Source organism: Sebastes umbrosus, chromosome 12 (genome assembly GCF_015220745.1).
Source record: "Sebastes umbrosus isolate fSebUmb1 chromosome 12, fSebUmb1.pri, whole genome shotgun sequence".
Taxonomy (NCBI): Eukaryota; Metazoa; Chordata; class Actinopteri; order Perciformes; family Sebastidae; genus Sebastes; species Sebastes umbrosus.
In genome coordinates, this window is record NC_051280.1 from 13,824,987 (window position 1) to 13,844,898 (window position 19,912).

Consider the following 19,912-nt stretch of genomic DNA (forward strand, 5'->3'; position numbering starts at 1 on the left):
ATAAAAAAATAAAATAATAATAAAAAGGATAAAAATCAATAGAATTCTGTGGATTTTAATAATCTTGTGCTGCACAGCGTGAATTTGTACAAAGGTGGGGTTAAATATGGAATAACTGGAAATTACAATGTATATTTCTGTCCCCCGAGTACCCTATTCATCCTATATGTTATACTGTATTTGTGCTATTGTCACAGGTGAAGACCTTATACATATTCAAGCTTAAAAGAAAGAAAAACAAAATGTGAATGATTTTAGAAGTCATTTTATTACATTCATAAATTTCCAACAACAATAGCATGGCTCTAATGTCATTATGTTCACAGCCTGCAACCACAATGGTAAACATGAGGTAGATCAGCCAGACACCAAGGCTACCGCTGGGCTGCGCATGGTTCTCAAACACATTTCAGTGAAGATTGTGAGAGCAAGTTGCATATTAAGTGTTAAATTATTAACAAGAAAGACACATTCTATGGACCATTGGCGTTTAAGTTAAAGTTTTGATCACCAGTCTTATATTTGGACTAATTTTGGGGTTCATTTAGTAGTGGGAAACATTTTTTTTTTCTGCTGGTAACTTGTATAGTGCAAGTTCACATTTCCTACCCCCAGTGACATTCAGTAGATCTAAGAATCATTCGTTCGGGTCTTGTGCAAAGCCTTCATGGATGGTTTTTGAAGAGGACACACTCCCTCGGTTTAAGCGAGCTCAGCATGCAATCAAATATTACACTTCAATATGATTATCAGTCCAAAATGCTTGTCAAATAAATAAGAATCCCTCATGGACCTGATTTTCATTTTCAATAAAAACCCAACGCAAGAACAGGAAGGGATTCAGACATTATGGTTAAGGACTCATCTAGGTAGATTCTTCTCGTCTTTGCAACATAACATAAAAATGCAGAAAGACATCGTGACCAAAATATACTGGCAAAAGTTACACAAGACTAAAAAAAACATCAGTAACCCTCAGTGGTTAAGGGGATGATATAATATATTATTAATGTAAACAAAGCTTTAAACAGTACAGTAGTCCGAAATCCAATTATTTCACTTTGCTTCAATCAGACAAACGACATTTTTTCGCCTCACAGTTAAATGGTTTCTTCATTCTCATTGGTCCGAAAAAAATTAGTGACTTGAGCAGTGACTGTGTGAAAACGTCACTTAAGGCATATTCTTTGGACAACCCTGTGCGGAAACATATAAAAACATTCTACTTTCAAGTATATGAAATGATCTGGTCAGCTGCTTTTGACAGTGTGTAACCCTTTTTTCTCTGTTTTGGGGGACAAAAAGATGGCAGATTGTGAGTTTAATATGTGGACGGTGGCCAAAACCATCAGTGTACAATCAGCCTCAGAACATTGTAGCAGGCACAGTCAGTAGCAGGATATTTGGCAGTGAAGAGGCTTGCTTATTATATGGCATTTACTGACGTTAATGTGATTAAAATACCCAGTATTCAAGTCAGTAAAAGCCTAAATACAAAAAAATGTAGAACATACCAGTAAACTAGTGTTAATCCACGCTGTTCCGTCTGATTGGCATTAAACATTGTAAAAGTAAAACCCTGCGTTTTGGACAACAGACCTGCTTCATAGTTGTATATTCAAACCTTAATAGAACATTAACATACTACATTCTTGAAAGGACACAACTTGCACTTCTCTTTTGCTGTGAATAAAGTCTTTGGATAAATGAACGTGTCACTCGCACAGCTCCCCGTCATTGTTTCAGGATTATCGATGCCACATAAATATCTTTAGAGGCACAAGAGAAAAGTCCATTTGCAGTTTAAATGATTGATGAATACAGGTCAACCTCTATGTTAATACTTCTTTAAATGCGGTGAGCTGACGTTTTATAGTCAATGAGCTTGGTGGAGTTTGTGAGGACGGACAAGGAAAGCGAAGGGGGAAAAGGCAAGGGGGCAGCTGAGGATGTCTTTGGTGCACAACACAAGTAAATAATGCCAAAAATACACGGTGAACTCGGAGAAAAAGCTTTACCCCTTTAAGCGGCCTCTCTTGTATCCGCCTTTAAAACCCTGAGATAAACACGTATGTCCAGAACGGGACATACTGCAGTCAAAGTACATATATTATGTACACATACAATCTTCAAATAGTCGTTGATCAGAGATCGTCCGTTTTGGCGCACAACAAATAAAGTTCAGTTTCAGCTGTGCTTTTTTCCCCACCACAGCAAAGTCTATTTTTCAGTAGAAGCTCAAGTGGAGACAAGCCCAGCTACAAGCAAGAGTTAAAACACGCACCGGCCCTCTACAGAGCCAGGCATAGTGCACTGTGGCAGTATAGGTGAAAGGGAAGCCATATTAGGTGGCTTTGTGTCCACTTGTGGGGCACTTTGGATGTTGTGCTCCAGCGTACAATCCTCTCTGGACCTTCTGTTTGGAATGGCAAGAATTGTGATTGCTGGCATGTTTGGAATCAAATCTATTCTCGTTTTTCTGATTGTGTGTCCTGCAACATGAGCAGGATGTTTCAGGTTCAAACATGTCGGCCGGTCAGAAAATAGAGGGGCCTGTCCTCGCTGCAGTTGGCTGTCTGGAACTCGTCCCGCAGGCGGAATTGCCACTCGTCCTCCAGCTCTAGTCGGACGATGGTCTGACGCAGGGAACTTCGGTCCTGGCAGATCACGCAGAGAGTGGCGCCTGTGGACACGATAAAACAAATCAGAACCCGAGTCTAAAAGGCCTGCTAGTATAACGTAGAGGCTGTGCTGCTTACTACATCTATCAGGGTTAATGTTTTTTTTTTTTTCTAATTGAATGATCTAACTCACTGGTTCCCAACCTGGGGGTCCCGACCCCTACTAGGGGTCACCAAAGCGTCAGAATTTCATTCATTTCTGCGAGGAGAACTAAATTAAATTGTTATTTTTAAAGTTTAGATTATTATTTAGGATATAAACAGGATAAAGGCCCTGGTGAAGACCTGAACACAAGCTATACTCACAGTCCTTTCTCTCTGCTAAACAGCCTCGTCCTGCATTTACGCAGTTAAAACAACCAAAGACCTGATAGAACAATTGCCAAGCGTCAGGAAGAAGAAAACACTGATTGTGTCAAAATTGAAGCCTATTAAGTAAGGCCTATGTATGATTGTTAAAAATAAAAAAAAAACATAATATAGATAATTGCATTAAAGTTCTTAAAAATAACAGGAAAACTCATCTCTATTGCAATATTCACAGGAAATAATCTGCTCAAAATTCATCCAAATCACCTGTTTTACACAAACTTCCTGTGGTTATTGCGTTCATTTTTGGGGTTAATTGTACAATTTATCAGTTGTTCTGTGCTGTTATTGTTATGCATCAAATATAATATGAAATATCCATAAAATATGTGACTTAGTCAGGGGTCGGCTGTTTACTCAATGATAGAAAAAGGGGTCCCTTAAAGGGACTGTTTGTAACTTTGTAAGCATATTGTGGCGGTACTGAGTTCCCCAGACTTTAGTTGTTCAGTCAGAACTGAAAAACTGTTCCCATCCACATAATAATATAAAATAAAATACCTTCTTAATAATAATAATGAACAAATGCCTCTTCAATAATGAACAAATACCTCTATAATAACAAACAATTAAGGAAACTGAAATATTGGTTTGTGTTTTTCCTTTTACCCTCCTTTAAAGTTTTCCCAAATAAAATACACTAAAAGAAATGGGTATAAAGGGTTTCATTGAAAATCAACAAATGAATAGAATACAAAAATACAGCCTGCAAGCGTTAGGCTATCGTAAGGCAAGCCAGATCGTTGCACAAATAGTACCTAAACGTCCCAGTGCAGGTAACCCAATTGGTTGGCACTTAACTTGTTTCCCCAACTAGGAGAGTCAACACTCTCAACAAACAAAACACAAAGATCACAGAATCCCAAAAGGGCCCAAAACAGACCAGAGTTTCTGGTAAAGCTGATAACACATGTTGCATTGAGTGAAGGAGAGATCAGAATGACACTGGGTGTGCAGTTTCCCTCCTCTTTTAAGCCCTACAGAAAGGGCGTCGTTACACCCTGATTGGCCAAGAGGGGAATGCACCAAGCTGCTCTCAACTATCATTTAAGAGCCAGTCCCCACACCCTGCGCAACAGGTGAACTGAATAACCCTCTAATCACTCAGCAACTCAACCAAAAAAAACACCAGGGAAAAGGGAAACAACAGCAAGCACCAGAGAATTGGCAGCTGCCACAATATAAATGTAGCGGGTCGGCATACATGCGCGCTCGCATATGCGCGTTCGCGTCTAGCCGCTGTGCCCTCCTCCTCTGCCTGCTCGCCTTCACTCAGACAGCGCGCGCGTTCTCGCTCAGCTCGCTTCACCTCTAGACGTGAACGCGCGCTCACTACACACTGCAGAAGAGTTAGTTTAGCTCTGAGAATATCTAGTGAATGCACAGGGGACATTTGTGCAGAAATAACTGCTGCAGCTCCTCCAGACCAACAGAGGTTTCCCGTGTCTTGTGAAGTGATGGAGCTCTACAGAGAGTTACGTTGTCATCTCGTTACCGACCGGGTGCCGGTGTCTCCTCTGCTCTCTCCGGCTGCGGGCGGAGAGAGCAGGGAGACACGCTGCAGAGCCCCGCTGCTTCAGCCTGCACTTAGGCAGGAAAAGCCAACACTAGGATCAGATCTAAATCATATTCATGGAGAGACCTTCGTCTGGTCAGCTAACATTACTGCCAAGCAGCTGAAATATAGTGATATTGTGCTTTTAGCTGACGTGTGTCTCCTCACTGTTTTGAGCGATGCTCGTTCAGGTATATTGAGAGCGAGCAAGCGCGAGCCCGACGCTGACTTTCATTGATTTCACGGCCACAGGTGTCGCTGTTAACAAGCATTTCTGAAAGTTACAAATAGTCCCTTTAAGGAAAAAAGTTGGGAACCATTGATCTAACTGGTCATATGCATTAAGTTTTTAATATTAATTGTTCTTGACTTACTGGTCAGAAAGACACAGGAATATTTACAAAGGCATGCCCCAATGTCAACATACAGTAGTGTCATTTACCGCGTGAACCACTGTGGTATAAGAAGTAGATGATATAACAACAGAGACAACAACAACAACAGAAGCAGTGGCATTAAACACGACTGAACTGATGTGTCACCTTTGAGGAAGCGGAACTTCTTGAGGAGTCCAGAGACGACGAAGGAGTCACAGAGGTAAAGCAGCAGGCCGCTGAACAGCAGGCCCTGGTGGTTCAGGTTGGTGGAGTGTGGACGAGAGTTGATGTAGCACACAGAAATCTGTCACAGAAGATACGACAAGATACAACTTCATTAATTCTACTCAAGCAAACTAAAGGAAACATGAAGTGTTGAAATAACCATTATGAAACCTTAATAAATCCTTTGGGGAGCTATTGGGAGAGTCTTTACAAGCAGATTTATAGGTTGCATCATGATTTATTTCTGGTACAGGAGAAAACACAAGAAATGTGTCTAGGCATGCAAGTAAGGAAGGTGTGCAGAGCGCGTCACCTTGTGTGCACAAATGCATTGTTAGCATTTGGTGTTTGCACATGTGCGTGTATGCAGGTCAGGATGTTCTGAGCAAAACAGATGGTGATATCGTGCAACATGTTTCTCCGAATAAAGCGAAATCCTACAAACTTTAGGCTTATAAAAAACATTTGAAATAAACTCAGTCAGCAGGTTTTTTCTTATTTTTGTCACAGTTAACACTTTAGAAATCCCCCTAAAACAGTAGTACAGTTACAGTATGTACAAATATATGAAATTCAGCACTTGGCTTCCATCCCAAAAGAGGTTTTCACAGTAGTTTGGCTGTTAATTCTTCCTGTGGGTTTAAGAAAAAATTGTCTCTTCTCCTGCTTTCAACTGCAACCTCCTGGGAGCGCTCACCTCCGGGCTGATGTTGAGGTAGCTGTCGATGGACAGAACTGGGTTGTTCCTGTTCTGAACGGCCTTCGGAAACAGTCTGTGGCTGCAGCTTTGCAGGAACCTCTCAAGCAAGAACTGGGCTGGGGCGTCCAGGAGGGTCTGCTCGCTGTCTGGGGCGCAAACGTACTGCGGCGGGCTGATTGCGGTGGGGTTTTCTATTTCCTATTATAGAGAAGAAAGCAGTTTAGTGTTAGATGGTGTTTCATGCTAATACATTCACTAGAAATCCACTTACAAATGGGAACCTACCATGAGTTTAGGTTTGACCAGGAAGTCTTTGTTTCCCCCGACTGGAATGTGTTTCTTCATGAGGCTGAAGTAGTTGAAGCGACACAGCAGCAGCCCACTGCTGTTCACCCTCAGATTAAAGTCCACCTCCTCACAGCTATACCTGCACATAGGACCAAAACAGCAGAAGATTAAGGCCACTGCACAAACGTGTGACTGATTGTGGCACAATCCTCCACTAACTTACCGATTAAGATCGTATTGAACATTCTGCGTCAGGTCCACATTAAGCATGACAAAGTCGTGGAGGTGACACCGGCTGAAGGGCTGGCCGGGTGACTTGCGAGCCAGGCTGCTGCTCCACCTGCGCGTGCCGCACATCGCGTACAGGGAGATCTTCGGTGTGGTTTCCATATGCTGCAGCACCGTCTTCAGTGACACGTTGGTTCCATCTGATGTCTCACTGAAAGAGAAAAAAGATGACAGGGCACACATGAGCACATTTGTTTTGGGGACAACACAGTTTAAAAATCACATTATTTTCCGTACTTTTCATTAACGAGGGTCTCTTCAATTATAACTCTAAAAACTCAGCAACTCCTCTCTCGGCAAACTTTACAAAATCAAAAACAATTACTACCTGCTGTCTGCCGGCTGGTGGGTGTTCCACAGCACGCAGGAGTCGTCCATCATGACGATGAAAGGCCATACATCTTGCCTCTTGACACCTTGCTCCTCCAGTCGGTTTCTCTCCAGCTCCAGGTTATGATATGACAGCTCTTTGATCATGAAGCGAGCGGCACCTTGAACAGACAGAAGCACATGTGTCAATTTTCTTCTATTACACCTGCAACCAAAACACAGTGCTGCAGGAGGTAATAAGCAGTGCAAATGTAATTTAAAAGCTGAGCACTACACTTGCATGGTGTGTGTATATCAACTTTTGTATAGTTTTGAATTTCTAATTAGTTTTTATTTTATTGAGTTTTGACTTTTTGATTTTAGTTTTAGTTTAGTTTTGTTTTCAGAGTGTGTTTGCTAGTTTAGTTTTTATATATTTAGTTTCACGGTAGTTTTAGTTTTTTTTTGTTAGGGCCAGCTATAATGTCTCAGAAGTATGCAGCTATATAAAAAATACATGGTTGGAGAACTGTGTAGGAATGGCCATAATGTTTTATGTTTAATATTCACTCTACTTTAGTGAAGCAATTGCGATATAGCGCCATCTCCTAGAATGTCAAGTCCGTTCAGATTCTGTGGTTCAATGTCAAGAGAGTTCACAGAAATTCATGCCGTCTTCTTTTTTCGGAAGTCATATATTAAAGTTAAAAAAAACTAAAAATGAATTTATGTACATTTTTATTTTAGTTTTTACCCAGGCAATATCGTTTCAGTATAGTTTTAGTTTTTCTTTAAGAATACAGTTTTTATTTAGTTTCAGTTGACTACAAATATTTTTCACTGCTTATTTTTTTTTAAGTTTCAATTTTAGTTTATTATAATAAACCTGGTGTCAATGCATTACTTATTTACAAGTGAACTCTTGCAGTTCAGAACATGAATCTACCATTTACAGCACAATGTGTGCAGGGTTTATCCTGAACAGAAATGTTGGCAGGCGGCCACGTTGACACTCAAGGTCATGTTAAGACTAAAAACAGGTGAAAGTGTGATCCCTGTTGCTGTCTATTTAATTAAGTCACACCCATTTCAGACAGGCCATGCACCTGATTGGCTGACATACAAATCAGGCTATTGTGCTGTGGACGTTTTCACGCATGATGGTCACACTCCACGGGTTAAAACAACATTTAACCTTTTACCTACTGTAATCAAACGTGACTGACTGTAATAAATAATAAATATATGACCTGGGTGGTTCACTCACTGTAATAAATCACTGATTATCAGCAGAGAGATAAATTGAGAGGTGATAGTAGCGCTATGGAGCAATCTTGTTATGAGTCGGTCTCTGTTTCGTTTGTACCATGCACGCACATGAGGACGTATGCTCCTGCATAATTTGATGAGAAACACTGAATGTAAACATAACTTACATTTGTTTACAAGAAAACTCCACAGGGGAACCTTCTTTAACTTTAAGTTTAGAAAAATGAGGAAAGCATTGGGGAGATTTAGTTTGTTGTGTTTTTGTGACCAAATGGTTTTCTTCTAATTCAATTAAACGTTCTGGAAACTGCTCAGAAAGCCCCTTATGTTTCAATAAACCATAGATACTGTGAATGCCCTAGGTCTCTAGTTTGTGGCTGTAAGGTTTCATGAAGCTGTGATTATCCCAGAGGTCACCACAGGTCATTTTATACAGTGAGATCAAGTTTCAAAAAATGGTCTCACTACAATGAAACGGCTACTCTGGGAACTAACATCATCACACATGAATACAATTGGGCTCAGTGGATCCACAAGAGTCTCAACTTTACAGTAATACCCAATTTATGCAATTCCAAGACTGTTTAGGGACCCCGGTATGCAGAAACATTCAAATAGAGCATTTTAGAATAGGTGAAAATAACACATTTATACTGCATTAAAAAACTTAATTTCTGTGCCAAACTGCATGTGATTATCAAAAAGTGGGCATGTCTGTAAAGGGGAGACTCGTGGGTACCCATAGAATCCATTTTCATTCACATATCTTGAGGTCAGAGGTCAAAGGACACCTGTGAATATGGCCATGGCAGTTTTTCACTCGCCAAAATATAGCCTAAGTTTCATGTGAAATCTAGCAGTGTCTTCACTCTAGCTTTAAGACTGAGCCCGCTCATGTTGGTTTAGGATCACCGGCGATCGCGCGGTCCTCAGAGGGTTAATTAAGCCAGTAAGCTGCTCACCAACTCCCGTGTTGTTGAACATAGCCGGCAGGACAAGCAAGATGTGGTTGGGCCAGTACTTTCTGTAGTGGGGCATCTCAAATTGCTTGACCACCAGAATGTGCAGATGAAAGGCGCCCTCCATGGCGTGGTAAATGTTGAGCAGGCCGTGCTCCTGGCGTCCTGTCGTCGGGGTGAAGATCGGACTCTTTAACAGATCAGGGTCCTAGAGACAGACACAGAGAGAAGAAGGTAGAGTAAAAACTAAAAAAGTAAAGTTGTGACCAAAAACAATATCTGACACGTTGATTTGTGATGCCTCCGTTTTGAGTCCATCCTCTCCAGACATATAAAGTTCATACATACACACACACAAACACTCCCACATGTATACAGTAAACTAACCTTGATGGAGACAAGAGGCAGGCGCATGCTCTCCAGGTGGCTGCCCTGCTGACTGAAGACAAAGTGCTGCTCCTTGGCTTTGGGAATGACAAACTGAAGCTGGACCTCTTCCCCCAGCATGGACGAGCAGAAGGTGAAAGCATGGAAGGTGCACTCCGACAGCTGCAACACACAAATATACACACACATGCATTATTAACACAGAGAGATCACCACTAAGCATGACTACGGAGAGTAAAAAACAAGCTCTCAAACTTTCAAAGTATTTTGACAGGTTTGGATATCTGATGTGTATCTGTAGGTCAGCAGTGTTTGAAGCCCAAAGAGGCATCAGATGAGTGTCTTTAGATGTTTGATGTGCACTCACCTGTGTGGCTGGGCCTGCTTCACAGTAGTGGTGACACTGTTCACAGTGATGAAAGGCATTGTGGGTGGCAAACCGGCTCAGACGTATGGACTTGGTCACTCGTTTGGCTGGTGTATCGCCTTCTTGCTTAAAATCTGCAGATCGCAAAAATTGAACATGTTCACGCTTATACTTTGAGGTAACATTTTTTTTTAAGTTAAATCAAATTAAAGAGGACCTATTATGCTTTTGTGCTTTTTCTCTTTCCTTTAGTGTTTATATCTTTTTTTTGTGGATGTTAAAGGTTTGCAATGTTACAAAGCCTAAAGTCCACGTCAAAAGGAGTTACTCTCCACCACAGAAACACTGTTCCTGAACTTCCTGAAACACATTGCTTTAAGTCCTGCCTTTTCTTCCGTAACGTGGTGATGTCACCAAGTAACACATCTGCATAACTGCTAGTTTGGCATGCCCTCAAAAAAAAATTAGTTAGAGCGGAGATGGAGCGGAGTCCAAAGAGTTTGGTTCGGTTCGGTACAGAACAGCCAGTATGAGAAAAATAAAGCGTTTTTTTTAAAGATGAATCATGTAAATATGTTCATAAAAAGCATAATAGGTCCTCTTTACTACCAATGTTGTATTTACAATGGCAGATTAAAATGTCTAACTCAGAGACTGCCTCTCTGCTGTGTGTTTGCATATTTCTGCTGACCTTTTAAGCACTTTGGCATTTTGTCAGTGTAAACAGGGCTGGCCTTCCTGAACTTAGGGTCCCGGGGGTAGGGGTCAAAGGGCAGCTTTCGCACTTCCTCTATGTCAGGCAGCTGGGTATTTACAAGAATTGCAACCTCTGATGTTTCTGGAGATGAAAAGAACACGAAAAGATGAGAACAAAAACTAAAATCACCACCGTGAAAAAGACATTTAGTTCCTCGTTATATCTATGGTGTATTTAAAGCCATATGAGGTCAGAAATAAATGAGTCTTCACCTTCTTCCTCCTCCTCTTCCTCATCATACACATCTACCTCCAACAGTCTGATGAGCATTCGAAATAGGATACGAAGAAACTGCAGATAGGCGCCAGTTTTTCCCACCTAAAAAAGGACAAAATAAAATGTTACAATGACACTTAAATCCAGATGCATAATTAATATAACATGCATATTGGTTCTTATATGCACCTATACTTGTTTTGTTACCTGTGGGGGTCCACTGAGGAGCAGGCGTCGTGGATGCGGCCCAGATGGAGCTTCGTAATCGGCGTGATGCTGCCTGGCGATGGTCCACTGGCGGTAGTACATGCTCTGGTCTGCCCCCTGCAGGTTGTGGGTGACGAGCGGCCTCAGCGGGCTGCTCCACGCCATGTCAGCATGAGGCAGCAGGGAGTAGGAGCTCAGCTGACTCCCCGACTCCCCCGCCAGCAGGTTGTACGCCGCCCGCGACATTATGACTGTCCGCGCCGACACACGAGGGGGCTTGGGGTCTCGGTCACACTGCGTGGACTGGCTGGGCCTCTGGGTGGAGGAGGAAGACGGGGAGGGTGAGGAAGAGGAGGAGCTGGAGTAAAGAGAAGGAGGGGCTTTGGAGGCTTTGGTGGGGTTGGAGGAGAACTGGCTTCCCAGGGAATCGCACTCCTGTTTGAAGCCTTGCGTTAGTGTGCCTATGTCCGAGGTGGTGGCACCTTCGGGTGGGCAGGAGGAGGTGGAGGGCTTCTGGAAGGAATCGGCAACGTCGGATGAACTGACACCGTTCTCTGCCAAAGAGCCTGAGTGGAGACATGAAGCGAGTAAACAGATAAATACAAATACTTCTGGTGTTTGAATCTGTAATCCCTCAGTGTCTCAGTGAGGTTCAGGGACTCACCAGAGGTTCTGGTTGCAGCGCTGCCGTTGCTCTGAGGCCTTTCCAGCTCATCTCCATCATTCAAGCTGGTAGTGGCCTTCTCTACATCTGATTCCCGGGGAGCCATGGCCTTCTTGGGCTCCTGGACCACGCCCATGGACACATAGGTGCAGGCTAGACCCACCTCCTGCTCCAGGGCTGTACGAGTCAGGTAGCTGGAGTCTATCAGACGCAGGTCGCTGTACTTCAGAGACCTAGAAGGGTCAAAGTGGAATAAGAAGGATTTTTGCTGAGAAAGGGTCATATATTTGGATTTTCATTTTGGTTGAATCCGTATTTCTATGTTCTCCCCACAAGTCTTTAATTTTTATTAAAGAGGACATATTATGCTTATTTTCAGGTGCATACTTGTATGCAAAAGCCCAGCCTGTTCTGATTGGTCTGCTGGCCCACTCTGTTGTGATTGGACAGCCGAGCCAAACACTTTGGAATCTGCTCCAGCTCTGCTCTAACTAGCTTTGTTTGAGGACGTGCCAAACTAGCAGCAAGGCAGGTATTAGTATTATGCAAATGTTACTTGGTGACATCACCACGTTACGGAAGTAAAGGTGGGACTTCAAGCAAGGCGTTTCAGGCAGTTCAGGAGCAGTGTTTCTGTGGGGGAGAGTAACTCCATTTGGCGTGGACTTTAGGCTTTGTAACTTTGCAGATCTTTTACATGCACAAAAAACTATGTAAGACACTGAAGGAAAGGGAAAAAGCACAAAAGCATAATAGGTCCTCTTTAAAAGACCATTTTATTCGAGCCAAAATGCTCAAATTGGATTCAATCATCAAGTTTTAATGCTTGTGCTACAAATCTAACATGGTTTACTGATGCTGACACAACACTGCTACTCAATCCAAGACTGGCACATTGGGTGCAGGACAAAACGTAACTGGACCTCCCTTGTAGAGAAGACAACCCGCACTGTGTGAATGTAAATGCGTAAGATAACACTGGGAGGGTAGAAAAAAGTCAAGGCAACGGCACACCGAGAGGAATTATAGATGAGCTAAAAGGAAATGTACTATACGGGGTATTGTGGCGTATGAGCTTACCTGGGGAAAGTTTCTCCGAGAGGGTCCTTCCCTGTGAGGATGACGATGCAGGGCAGCCCCTCCAGATCCTCATACGTGTGCGGCACCCAGTCTTCAATCTCACAGCCTCTCCACGCCTACAGCAAAACACAATTATTACATGTTTACTGTTTAGCTATGTATCATTCAGAAGTTGACCAATAATGCCTGGATTTAGATATAAAATAGGATATCTAAGACGTTTTTTCCCCTTTATTGCAGATATTATGTACAAATTTAATAGAAACATTAATAAAACATTTTTCTAAATGCCTCATTTTAAGCAAGGTCCCATATTATTTAAAAGGTGAAGGAGTCACACTGTTCAAAGGAACTAAGAATAGAAGTCTAAAAGCATTCGCTGGCAGGGTTTCAGTGGTTTAAATGAGGTTTAGGGTTAATCTCAATAATCTAAGAGAAAAAGAGATAAGTGAATCTAAGAATGAAGTCAATTCCCTGATAATTACTTCAGATGTTACATTCAGATCCTGATCTATTCAAACACTGAGTGTTTCACTCATGGATCTGATTTCCTCAACACATCTTGCTTGAATAAACCACAGTAGCGTTGTATAAATGTTATTAAAATGTTCTGTTTTTTATGACTGGTTGCATGTCTTTCTCACCTTGAGGCGGTTGGTGAAGTTCCTGGGCAGGTTGAGTTCAGAAGCCGGGCTTCCCAGCAGCACGGCGAAGCACAACTGGAGCCCCAGTTTGTCCCTCACGTCCTCCAGTCGCTCCCGGGCCAGCATCGCCAGCTGCAGCGAGGGGACTCGAACCAGCAGCATGTGGCCCCGGCCCTGGGAGCCCTCTCTGCTCGGGGCGTTGATCAGGTCCTCCACCATGGCTAGGGTCTCTGGGGTTATGTGGTCTCTCAGAGATGGGGACGAGGTCAGGGCCATCATGGCCTCGGTGTACTGCTGAATCAGCAGGTAGCTGCGGATCACCATGCTGTGTAGGTGCGGATGTCTGGGACGCAAACACGGGAGTTTGTTAGTGTGAGCTTTATAGTTGATTATAACATCTTTTGTTTCTTGACCTAGTCATTGCCAGTAAAAATTACACACAACTATAAGATTTGATATTGGGTGACAATATGTTAATTTATGTGATGACACCACGCTGACCTCTCCAGCAGCGTGTGGACCATCTTCTCAAAGGCATCATCACAGCGCAGGATGGGGCTGGCCACGCCCCACTGCAGGGAGCTGCTGTAGTCCCTCAGGCCAAAGTAGAGCAACTCATTGGGAGACTGCTCCACCTGCTGGAAGACAAGAACATGGCATTCTCTCTTAAATGTCAATACCTTTAGTTTTTTTTCGCATTTACACAATCACAATACTGCACCAAATGCACTGTTGAAAAGCAGAACTAGTGTACTGAGCATTTAATGAGTGCTGTTCATTGCATGATGCTTGCAAATTTCCCCGTGGGGACAATAAAGGTTACTCGACTCACTCTGAAGCTAAGTGAGTGCTTTGACTTCATTATTATTTGCCCTCTAAAATTAGCAGTCCCCAACCTTTTTGGCCTGTGACCCCTTAAAATGTCACAAATGTCTACTTGCGACCCATCATCAACTGTTGCATATGTCTATGGGTCATGATGAGCAAGACAACAAAAGAAGTAAAAGTAACTATTTGGGTAATCTTCTACAGGCCTGAATGTTAGGCAGTAATTCGCAATAAAAAAAAGCAAAAAATAGACTCTAATCTTTGCTTTTTCTTTGCTCTAATCATAAGAGGAATGTCTGAAAAATGATGATTTTGTGCAACACATTTTTTAATCTGGTTTAATCAGTTTAGTGCTCTAAATATTGTCATCCGGACATCAGTATTATGTAGTGTTACTGTAAATTCAGCTGAATATAATGATGACAATAGCTAGTAAAGCATGATATTAACTGAAACAAATAAAATATTAAATATCTCAATTTGAGTTTTGTAGTAAATATTAGTAGGACTAACCTAAATCCCTTTTAGTCAATGTAAACTACTAACTACTAATTACAACCAAACACACAATGACCTGAAACCAGAACATTTATATATTTGAAGTAGGGCTGTCAAAGTTAACGCGATAATAATATGTTAACACATTTGTTTTAACGCCACTAATTTCTTTAATGCATTAATGCAACTTGCGATTTTTAGGTTGTTAAAGTTAAGCACTCTGACACACTGACAGCTGTTGTTGCCTGTTGGTCTTGTTTTGTTTGCCATGTTACGATTTGAGCATATTTTTTTAACGCTAAATGCAGTACCTGTGAGGGTTTCTGGACAATATTTGTCATTGTTTTGTGTTGTTAATTGATTTTTAGTAATAAATACATGTTGATAAGAGTATTAAATGATTGACAAATCTCCCTTTAAGGTACATTTTGAACAGTTAAAAAATGTGCGAGTAATCGCGATTCAATATTAACTGATTGACAGCCCTAATACAGTTACAGCGTGACAAATGTATGGTAATGGTTAAAGCAATGATACATGTATAGTAATGGTTTAAGCAGTTACAGTCGGGGGCCTTTGTCACATTATACTTATACTATAAGATATTTAATTTAATATCAAAAGTCAATAAGGATCAAGTTGCTTCTCCTTTAAGTGTAAGTGCACTTTGAGTCCACCAGGTGGAGTAGCTAAACCACAGCTGTCACAAACTGGTCCTCTGCATGCTGCCATCATGTTGAAATTTAACAACATTTAGAAATAAAATAGCTCAGATGTCAAAATATCCCTGTATGACTTTCACTGAACTATGCCTCTTTACAGGAATGTAGCATTAGACTCCCTTTAATAATGACTTGCAGGCCTTTTCTTACACCTTCAGAACATTTTTGGGGTGTTGAAATAATACTCACCAGACTTTCGTTGGAGGACCAGTGGACTTCGTTGTGGATGCTGATGCGGGACTGGTGGGTCTGCAGTGTGTACGGGAAGCAGCTGACCTGCAGGACCAGGAGGTTCATGGCGTCTAGGACTTCCTGGCAGTTCACCACCCGGTCGGCCAAACCCTGCAGCTCGCCGTGGCACACAGAGCCTGACAGAGCACTGGAAAGGGAGTAGGGCAAAGTGTTTGAAACACCTGTGAGGGATATTCTGAGTTCATAACATTTAAGATGGATGCAAATAACAACTCTATTAGGGACATGAAGGCTTTTACATTTGCTGTGCTAAATGCCCAGGTGTGTTGTAGGTCATTCCTAAGAAAAACCCTTCTGGAAAACAGGAAGTGTTCTAATCTATTTTAGTTTGTTTCAGGGACAACAGCAGCTTGCTTGGTACAAATGTCAAACTGCATCAGCACAAAATCCAGCAAACAATGTGGATCAAATATCACTTTGAACCAAATATGTCTAAAAATAATTAAATAAAAACAGAGATCTCTAATTATCTGGCCTACGTTTGACCAAAATTCAAGGTTATAGACGCTAATGCTTTCTGTTCACTTGCTTGCAGCTGTTCTCCTCTCTCCACTTTAATCAGTGTATAAAGAGGACAAGGCTGGATTTGCAGCCGTAACAACTCATCTTTTCACACAGCTTTAGGAGCAAAAATAGTGTCAGTCGGCGGAGTCGTCTAATACCTTGTGAGGTCGACGTGCGAGTTGTCGTGAATGAGGACAAACAGGGTGTAGGGGTTCTGCTTGACTTTCCTCATGAAGGCTTCCATCTTGGCGTGGACGTCGCCGTCCAGACGCACCACATACTTGTCTGATTTCTGGTGGGCCGAGCAGACGTCTTCGACTCCCAGATCGACAAGCACTCCTGATCAAAACATACAAAGAAAGGAATGTTTAATCTCGTCACTAACTTAGTGAAACACCACAGCTAGAATATTAGGTCTCTGGCATGGACATTTTAAAAGATCTGAACCTGATTGTCGGATGCGCTGTGCCGTCTGGTGAACCAGAATGTGAGATGGAGGGACCAGAACAAGAAAGTCCACTTTACAAAAACGCCCCAAGTCGAGGTTCTGGGTTCCTGAGTCAGCGATGGAGCAGACTTGAGAAAGGAGGCTCCGAGCCACGCTCAGCTGGGTCGGATAGATCTGGAAGACCTTATCTAAAAGCTCTGCTACAGGAAAACAAAGAGGGAGAAAGTATCAGTATAGTTATCAATTTAATGTGCAACAACAAAGAATTACCTCAAGTGAAACAGACATGTTAAGTTGTGGAGAATATTGCTAACAATAAATGTATTGTAATTTAATGAATCTGGTCATCTGCTGCAGAAAAAACCATAAATATGGCACGGATAACATAATTACAGTCTACAGGTGAGCCAAGCAGTTCAGCGAGTATGATGGAGAGCAGTCTAACCTCTGTCTGAGGGTGGTGACATGCTGGCAGCCTCCTGGGAGTGGATGTGGTCAGTGACATCGCCCTGGTAGGGCTGAATGACCTGGCCCTTCCGTCTGCGCTGGTATCGCACCAGCTGCTTGTCCAGATTGTCCCCTAAAAAAAACACCGGTCAACATTAGTCACACACAGAGACACAGAGCCAGGAGCAGAAGCTGCTGCAACACAAATAATCTCCGCAAAATGCAGCACGGTTGTTGTGAAACATAGATACAGAAATGGAGTATTATTATACGAATCATATCAAACTGATTTGTGACAACATGTTTTATTTTAGTCCTTGATATTCTTCATATTCATAGTCAACATCTTAGTGTCTTGTGATCAATTTAGTGGTACTATGTGCTAGAATGTAATCGGTATGTGATATTTTTTAATAAGTCCGAAACCTTAGTATAAAACCAGTAGTACGTGAATTGCATACTATTTCCGGTAAAATATTACAGCATGCAAACGCTGGACATTACGGCAGCATACATATCCCAGAATGCAATACAGTAGTGATGATAACGTTCATAACAGACGTTGACGTACAGCTCTGTAACGTCAATAACGCTTCAATTTAATTGTAAGTATAAGACTTCACTAGCCGTAATATATATTCTAAATGAGTTCAGACACAAATCGTCGTTTTGGTCACATGAGATTGACACGGGTTACCGTAGTTATACATCTCCAACCGGCAAGGAGGCTCTCAGGAAGAGACGTCGTAAATTACTGCTCAGTGCGTCCAAAAAGATACATACTACTGTTTATTCACACATGTTGAACGATAGTACACATACTGAGTATGTGGTGCATAGTATGCGATTTTGAACGCAGCCTTTGTATTTTTTTAAATCTCTTGGAATACCTCCTTCATCAAACAACTATGACAAAAAAAACAAAAACAATAAGCACATGTTGTATGAACGCAGCACTCACCTAGTGACGTGGTTTTGAAGTGAGATGCCAAGACGCTGACTTTCCCTGTGATGAGTTCGTAGCTGATCTCCTTCAGAAACTCATTGGTTGTCAGCATACCTTCAGCTAAGGCCCGTGCTTGGTACTTTCCTGTGTCCAACACACAAGATTATTATTATTATTATAGCATTAACATACATATTGTGCATAGATTGGTTGAGGTAAATAAGGTAAAGTTTAATGATTTCATATACACTCACCCAGAACGAGCACACAGAACTCGTTGCCGCTCATTTTAGAGGCACATATGATAACTACATATGTTGGCAGGCACTTCTGGTGGTGAGGACTGTCACTAAGAGAACGAAGTGACTCCGAGATGCCCTCTCCCAGAGAGTTGTGGGTAACCACGACTTGGACGCTGCCCCCTGAGACGCTTGCTTCCAGCCGAGCCAACCAGGGAAGCTGAGACGGGGAGATGGCGGGACCCCTGGGACAGCACAGCATGGCCTTCAAAACTATCTGCTCCAGCTCCTCCCTCAGAGGAATCTGCACCGAGCCTGCACGAAAATATGAAAAGACATACACTGATATAGAAGCATGCATGTAACAAAGTTAGACAACAATGTTTCTGTTTAAATAAGACACCAGAACCTCCCGCTCATCCACCCCACTACCCCTGTGTGTAGTGATAACAGCAAACATGTCAGTAAAAATGCCAGTGACAGAGAGGCTTCCTTGTGTGTGTGAGTTTTCTGCTTACCTAAACGTGCAAGATACTGTAAAGTGAGCAGAATCATTGTCTCCACACAGAGAAGCTGGTTGCTGTTGAGGCCCAACGTCTCCAAGGTTTTCTCCGTCAACTGGCTGCTCTTATAGCAGCTGACCAGCAGGGGGCTCACCACGATGTCCCCAACATTCCCATAGAAATAAGGTAAAGTGCCATGCCCTGAGAAGAAAGGTCATCATTAGACAAAACATATAGCAGCTAGAAAATATGGGACAACAACAAATAACAACAACTTCATTATTTGTTCGGCGGAATTGTAAAACTGTGTATACAGATAAACATTATGGATATAAGCTTGATATTTAGACACTTTAAATATACAAAATAAAACAATACACAATATTTCAATACAGGTACAAGTATGACAGGAAATTGCAAACTAATAAATAAAAAAATTAAATCAATTTTTTCAAATATGCTGTGAGCTGATATACAGAAAAGCCTTGGAAAAACTGGAAAATCTGTTTACACCAGGAACATACAATGTTTTTTTTAATTGCAGTGCAACAGGGCTGCAACTAACGATTATTTTCATTGTCGATTAATCTGTTGATTAGTTCTTCAATCTATAAAATGTTGATCGGTCCTCAAATGTTTTGTTTTTTCCACAACTCATAGATAATCCGTTAACTGTCAGAGAGGAGTAAAGAAACCAGAAAATATTCACTTTTATGAAGCTGGAATCAGAGAATTTTGACTTAAAATGAACAAAATGTAATAAAATAAATTCAAGAAAAATTTAAATTAATGTTATAGTTGTCAGCTAATCGATTAATCGTTGCAGCTCTACAGTGTATAGTGTACAGAATATATAAAAAATACATTTAACAAAATGTAGGGTAGGTAAACCTACTTAAATTCACTTTACTCATCTTTTCACTGAAATTGAGTTAAACTAACTTTTACAGTTGAAACATTAAATAAGTTGTATCACACAGTGTTATGATGGACATTTGTCATTTGAAAAAGTTAACTATTCATACTTTTTGAAAAGACTTTATCGTTGGTTGGCTTCCTGATAATTTACTCGGTGGTAAAACATGCTCTGTTTCTGTTTTTCCTTACACTGATTAACATTTTTTTGATATGCCCTGCAGGATGATATTTAGTTTGCAGCATTAAGAAGGAGCAGATCACTGTA

At 41.7% G+C, this 19,912-nt stretch overlaps 1 protein-coding gene across 5 annotated transcripts in view; it reads right to left on the minus strand.

Moving 5' to 3' along the window:
- Positions 1 to 249: 249 nt before the first annotated feature.
- greb1l (GREB1 like retinoic acid receptor coactivator) overlaps positions 250 to 19,912 on the minus strand; it is a 55,070-nt gene continuing 35,407 nt past the window's right edge. For 2 of the 5 annotated variants that reach the window (XM_037787901.1, XM_037787902.1), the window contains exons 12-34: positions 18,745 to 18,930; positions 18,242 to 18,541; positions 18,003 to 18,131; positions 17,040 to 17,174; positions 16,594 to 16,794; positions 16,305 to 16,485; positions 15,580 to 15,769; positions 13,844 to 13,980; positions 13,343 to 13,685; positions 12,699 to 12,814; positions 11,619 to 11,851; positions 10,955 to 11,520; positions 10,744 to 10,849; positions 10,466 to 10,612; positions 9,775 to 9,908; positions 9,408 to 9,569; positions 9,024 to 9,228; positions 6,812 to 6,974; positions 6,419 to 6,634; positions 6,193 to 6,334; positions 5,905 to 6,105; positions 5,148 to 5,286; positions 250 to 2,683 (exon numbers count right to left, since the gene is read on the minus strand). In XM_037787901.1, the coding sequence (XP_037643829.1) occupies positions 2,520 to 2,683; positions 5,148 to 5,286; positions 5,905 to 6,105; positions 6,193 to 6,334; positions 6,419 to 6,634; positions 6,812 to 6,974; positions 9,024 to 9,228; positions 9,408 to 9,569; positions 9,775 to 9,908; positions 10,466 to 10,612; positions 10,744 to 10,849; positions 10,955 to 11,520; positions 11,619 to 11,851; positions 12,699 to 12,814; positions 13,343 to 13,685; positions 13,844 to 13,980; positions 15,580 to 15,769; positions 16,305 to 16,485; positions 16,594 to 16,794; positions 17,040 to 17,174; positions 18,003 to 18,131; positions 18,242 to 18,541; positions 18,745 to 18,930 (4,496 nt within the window). In that variant the 3' untranslated portion in view covers positions 250 to 2,519. The remainder of the gene's footprint in view (positions 2,684 to 5,147; positions 5,287 to 5,904; positions 6,106 to 6,192; positions 6,335 to 6,418; positions 6,635 to 6,811; positions 6,975 to 9,023; positions 9,229 to 9,407; positions 9,570 to 9,774; positions 9,909 to 10,465; positions 10,613 to 10,743; positions 10,850 to 10,954; positions 11,521 to 11,618; positions 11,852 to 12,698; positions 12,815 to 13,342; positions 13,686 to 13,843; positions 13,981 to 15,579; positions 15,770 to 16,304; positions 16,486 to 16,593; positions 16,795 to 17,039; positions 17,175 to 18,002; positions 18,132 to 18,241; positions 18,542 to 18,744; positions 18,931 to 19,912) is intronic. The other 3 variants (XM_037787905.1, XM_037787903.1, XM_037787904.1) reach the window with 3 other exon arrangements.